Source organism: Drosophila willistoni (genome assembly GCF_018902025.1).
Source record: "Drosophila willistoni isolate 14030-0811.24 chromosome XR unlocalized genomic scaffold, UCI_dwil_1.1 Seg143, whole genome shotgun sequence".
Taxonomy (NCBI): domain Eukaryota; kingdom Metazoa; phylum Arthropoda; class Insecta; order Diptera; family Drosophilidae; genus Drosophila; species Drosophila willistoni.
This window is the reverse complement of record NW_025814056.1, coordinates 2,447,276-2,453,074: the sequence shown is the minus strand read 5'-3', so window position 1 is coordinate 2,453,074 and position 5,799 is coordinate 2,447,276. Positions and strand designations below refer to the sequence as shown.

Genomic DNA, 5,799 nt, shown 5'->3' with positions numbered 1-5,799 from the left:
TTGTAATAAATGTAAGCCACAAACCATATTTTTGAATTTGCTAATGAACTTTTTTTATGTAAGCAATTTAATTTCAGATCGTCTATCATTTAATTCTTCAAATAAACATAAAAAAACAAAAAATCTCACAAATTAATTATCTCACATCAACAAGCCTAAAAGTATGCAAAAATTACTGTTTTAAGCGGCACGCCTGCATCATTTTAATCATTTGGCATTGAAAATGTAGTAAATGCAAGAAAAAAACCGATTCCTTGACCATGGTGCCCCCTCAGATCTTAAAAAGAATTTGATAAGCAGCTATAACATATACATTAGTACCTAATCATTATTATTCCATTGAATTTCCGTTATGGTAATGGGAATTTCCTAATAAATCTAGAAACCTCGATAGGAGTCAATGTCACTACCCCCCATTAAATGAACCCAAAAAAATACACTTTTATTCAATTTATGTCGAAAAATGTGTGCCCGATATATTTCCAAAGAAAAGTCAGACAGTCTGTCTCTTAATTATTTTGCCACATATTCAATTTCAGTACAATGTTAAAAATAACCGCAATATAAACTTTCAACTGGCTTAAACCGATTTGAGTTTCCAATCAATCAGCAGCTTAATTGATTGGCGTCCCCAAGAACCCAAGAATTTATAAAGCATAATCAATTGATCAATAAAATCAATATCAAAAAAATTCACTCAAGATACAAAGTTTTGAAGATGGGACCAACGAGATGTTATCTTTTACGTCATTGATAAAAAAGAGTCTTGCAAATGGCTAATAAAGAGTTCTAAATTTGGCCCCAACCTGAGATAACACATTACTACTGGATACTGCCAAAAAATTTTTCTGATTTCACAGTTTGGCCGTATGTCATCACGAAATCTTTAATTCTTACCCTCTCTCTCTCTCTCTCTCTATCTCTCACTCTTTCTTTTATTCGCTCACGCTCTTTGACTAACAGACCTGTAGAGTGATTCACTACCTTATTCCCTTGGGCTCTCTCACATTTGACACTCACGCTGCCGCCTGCCTAGGCTTGCTCTCTGAGCATAACTTTTTTGTTTGTTTTGGAGTGAACCATTGTGGGGGCATAGCATTTTTTGAGTGACTTCAACCATATATAAAAAGAGCATCGAAACGTTGATCTAACGGCAGATGTTTTTTGCACAAGCACTAGACTAGCTAAGATTTAACATAAAAAGTGAAGCAAAAATATTCTCTGCAAGTTGAAAGTGAAATTTTAAAATAACGGTTGTAATTAATTTAACTAAAACTTAAATGGAAAAGTGACAAACCGCAGGAAAAAAAATTAATATACACAATTTTATTCTGTTTTTAATGTTTTTATGTGACATTTGAATTACTTTAAACGGTTCGTAGAAATATTGACAAATTAATTGGCTTGGTGAATTGAATTGGGGTACGCAGCCTTCTTAATTTGCAATCAAAATGCCGAAACCGAGAAAGCTGATTGCATCAGCCGCAAAAAACAAAAACTAAATAATTTGGCGATGGCATTGAAAAAAAAAAAAACATTTCTAGGAAATATGAGACATTCATATACATATGTACATATGTATATCTATCCAGAAAATATAAAGACTGCATACTGCATACATTTCTCTCTTACCGGCTTTCAAATTTGTGTCTGAGAATTTGAGTTATTCTGTATTCTTAGTGCTCGTTTTTTTTTTTTTTTTTGTTTTAGTTTCTTCTTTCACACGCCATAGACAGGTCTTAGGATGGTAAATCATTTGGATGCGGATAGCGGTCCGAACGGAAAGTTGCTACCAGGAAATTTGGAAACCAAAATGGTAAGGATGCAATAAAACAAATAAATAAATTTAAATTGAAATTTATGTTTGGAGTACTTTTTTAAGTTTTACTTTCCATTTTAACTAAATTATGGAAAAATGAAAACATTTTCAGAATTTTTTACAACTAATTTTCACATTGCTTTATTGCAGACTATTGGCAATCGCAGCAGTGTCCAGATATTGCTGGAGGGTGTTAAATCTAAGCCACCATCAGCTTCGGATTTGCCCGAATTGATGACACAAAATCAAAAGCCTCGTGATAATTGGGGCAGCTCCTTGGAATTCTTAATGTCCTGCATAGCATTGAGTGTCGGTTTGGGTAATGTTTGGCGTTTTCCTTTCACCGCATTGGAAAATGGTGGCGGTGCATTTCTTGTGCCATATTTAGTGGTGCTATTTTTGGTGGGTAAACCGATTTACTATATGGAAATGTTATTGGGACAATTCTCGAGTCGTGGCGTTATTGGGGTCTTTGATTTTTCACCGCTAATGCGAGGTAAGTGTAGTGATTAGATAATAGATTAAAATGGTAAACTGATTTAATTCATTTGCAGGCGTTGGGTATGCCCAGCTATTTGCATTAGGTGTTTTGGCTACGTACTATGCCTCAGTGATGGCATTGACATTACGCTACTTCTTCGATTCATTTGCCATTGAGTTACCCTGGAGCTATTGCCGACCCGAATGGTTGAGTGAGGGTTGTGTAAATGCCTCTAGTAGCGTAGACGCCCTAAGTGATCTGGCTAAGCAGCCATCGAACATTACACTTACCACATCGACAAAATTTTATTTAGAGCGTGTGGTATTAAATGAGACAAAAAGTCTTGATAATGGCATAGGCTATCCTAATGCAAATTTGGCCTTAATGTTGGCCATCTCATGGTTGACGGTTACATTAATCATTATACGCGGCGTGAAGAGTTCGGGCAAGGCATCGTATGTCCTGGCTTTGTTTCCCTATGTGATTATGTTCTTGCTGTTAATACGTGCCCTCACCCTACCCGGAGCCATAGATGGTGTAATGTATTTTTTAACACCCCAATGGAATAAGATATTGGAACCAAATGTCTGGTATAATGCTGTAACACAGGTTTTCTTCTCGCTGGCCGTCTGCTTTGGTGTGATCATTATGTATTCGTCGTACAATCGTTTCAATCATAATGTCTATCGGGATGCCCATATAGTGACTACTTTGGATACCTTCACTTCCATGCTATCGGGAATTATAATTTTCGGTATTCTGGGAAATTTAGCCCATGAATCGGGCGCAACGGATATTAAGTCTATGATTAAGACCATTAGTCCGGGCACAGGTTTGGCTTTTATATCGTATCCCGAGGCAATTGCCAAGTTCAAATGGATGCCGCAAATCTTCTCTTTGCTCTTCTTTGCCATGCTATTCATGCTCGGTGTTGGCAGTAATGTTGGCATGGTCAGCTGTATTATGAGTGTGATAAAGGACAAATTTGTGAATGCCAAAATATGGCTAATTGTGGTTGGATTATCGTTGATTGGATATTCAGTTGGTTTGATCTATATTACACCAGGAGGACAATATCTGTTGACGCTGATTGATCGTCATGGCGTGACATTTGTGTCTTTAGTATCAGCGATTTTTGAACTTATTGCCGTTGGATGGGTCTATGGTGAGTGTGTTAAGAGATAAACTACCAAAAAACATTCCAATCTCTCTCTTTTCCTTTTCCCTTTACAGGCACTAAGCGTTTGTGTGAGGATGCTGAATTTATGCTGAATATCAAAACATCATACTATTATCGCATTTGCTGGTCAATTGTAACTCCCTTGGTGATGATTGTGATATTTGGCTATAACTTGTATTCCATGCCAGCACTCGAATACCATGATCAAGGATTCTCATCAGTATATAGAGGTGAATTTTTGGTTGTTAATCATCATCGCGATCATTTATTGATAATTGTCTCTATATCTCTGTCTCTCTCTCTTTCCAGTTATTGGCTGGTGCATAACAGCCGTAATACTTGGCCAACTGATCTATTGGGCTTGTTATGCCAATTACAAACAGTCTAAGGGCTCTCTATTAACTCGTTTGCGTGAATCAGCTAAACCACTCGCAGATTGGGGACCGTTGGACTCTAAGAAACTGATTGACTATCAAATGTATAGGCGCAATAGAAAGGAATTGGCTTCACGTCGCAATGGCATTTGGCAAAAAATTACTGATCGCATCTTTGGCTAAATATGCCGCCGCCGAATAGAGGGGAAAGCATATAAAAGGGGGTTTCAACATAGTTTCCTTATTCGATATATAAATGTATTTTTTCCCTTTTTTTTTTTAGGATAAATTTTTAATAATGTATTCTCATATATGTCTAAAATATATCTAAGACCTTAAATTATATAACATATTTATTTATATTGTATGTCTTTAAACTTTTCCAATTTGCAAGCTTTGCAAGAGTTGGAAATTTTACAAATTCTTGTTTAAACAATCAGAGGACGGAGAGAGCGAGAGAGGAGAGGTAACGAAAAATCTATCTGGCTGGAATAAGAAACTTTTTTCTAAGCAATTTTCAATATTTAAAACTAACAATTAGCATGTCACTCCTTACTTTCCTTTTTGGCCCCTCTTCTCCTCCATTTTTTAGACTAACGGCCATTCGTATTTCCTGCTACTGTCTGTTTCTCATACATTTGTCTCTGGCTATGACTTTCTCTCTCCTACCAACTCTTTCACTTGACATTCGTTGGCGTTTCTTTTATTTTTCTCTTCTGGACTCTGACAGACGGACATTTATTTGAGTTTTCAATTTGTTTTTTGCAAGTTTCACACACTTTGCACACAGTTTGTTGGTTTGTGATTGTTGTTGTTGTTTTTGTTTTTTTTTTTTTGTTATTGTTGTTGTTGCTGCTGCAGTTGCCGTTCATCTAACCCATCTTCATTCGCCAGTTTTGTTTGCGGCAGTTGAAAATTAATATGTCGGTTCTCTGGACCTGCAAATGTCTTAATTAAAAGTTATTTTTGCATTTGTTTTTCGGGATAGATGAGTTAGGATGCTGTGTGTGTGGGTGTGGCCAAGAGAGGTAACCACTTGTAAGTGGGTAGCACCCGCAACAGCAACAACAAAATTGCGTTTTCGGGTAAGACGCAGCAGCACATAAAACTTGTCAGGCACAGAGAGCGAGATAAAGATAGAGAACTTGACGTTTCATTTGTCGTCATTGTGTCATGACAAGCAGCACGTTAAGCATACGCCGCGTGTTGCACATCAGGGATAAGGCGACAACGAAAGATAGAGCTAAGCCACAGCCAAGCAAAGTCAAGGAAATTAAAAAAGTTGCCCTGTAAATAGCTTTTACTCTGATTTCATTGCAAAAGGTGCAAAAAGCAATTGCCAAACATGCCAACCAACCCAACCAACCGGCTGCATCTCCATTTTCAGCTGATATAGTGATGAAAACTTTTATCAAAGCTTCACCAAAACCAACATACAAAAAAATTCTTTAAAGTAAGTTAAAATTTTCTCTCTCTTGCTCTCATGTTTAATTTTTTTGTCATGCATTTTTTACGTCATTTAAGATTAAACATAAAAAACAATGTCTCATTTTTATATTGCAAAGATTTCATTCATATTTGTCATCCATCTTTGGCATCTTTAAAATAAAAAAAAAATATTTATATACATAATTTTGTTTAGTTGGATAGTTAAAAAAGACTTTTTAAGTCTTTTTTTTAGCACTGAATTACTTTTTCTCATCAGTGAGCATCCTATCAACACCTTTCCTCACTAGTCTCCGTCTGTGCAAACTAAAGAAGGAAGGAAAGAGAGCGAACGAGGTAGAAGAAAAAGGTGAAGAACAAACTAACAACTGTTGAAGTTTAATAAAAATGCTACTTAAAGCAAAGCGCAAACGAGTCCAAGACCAGGAGCAAGCAAGGCATCTGAGTTTCAGCTTGAAAAGCATCAGCATCCTGGCCTGAATCTAATGAAATAACTTTG

General features: G+C 36.3%; 1 protein-coding gene across 1 annotated transcript; it reads left to right on the top strand.

Moving 5' to 3' along the window:
- Positions 1-1,142: 1,142 nt before the first annotated feature.
- Positions 1,143-4,206, top strand: LOC6646433 (sodium-dependent nutrient amino acid transporter 1). Its single transcript, XM_002069106.4, has 6 exons — positions 1,143-1,374; positions 1,711-1,816; positions 1,970-2,315; positions 2,374-3,465; positions 3,534-3,710; positions 3,790-4,206. The coding sequence occupies exons 2-6, from the start codon at positions 1,745-1,747 to the stop codon at positions 4,035-4,037; spliced, it is 1,935 nt and encodes a 644-aa protein (XP_002069142.3). The 5' UTR covers positions 1,143-1,374; positions 1,711-1,744; the 3' UTR covers positions 4,038-4,206.
- The last annotated feature ends 1,593 nt before the right edge of the window (positions 4,207-5,799 follow it).

Bases quoted from the DNA above. Each gene is read 5' to 3' on its own strand.
- LOC6646433 (XM_002069106.4), top strand. From the start codon at position 1,745: ATGGTAAATCATTTGGATGCGGATAGCGGTCCGAACGGAAAGTTGCTA. The intron at 1,817-1,969 runs GTAAGGATGCAA...GCTTTATTGCAG, and splicing joins GAAATTTGGAAACCAAAATG to ACTATTGGCAATCGCAGCAG. The intron at 2,316-2,373 runs GTAAGTGTAGTG...ATTCATTTGCAG, and splicing joins TTTTTCACCGCTAATGCGAG to GCGTTGGGTATGCCCAGCTA.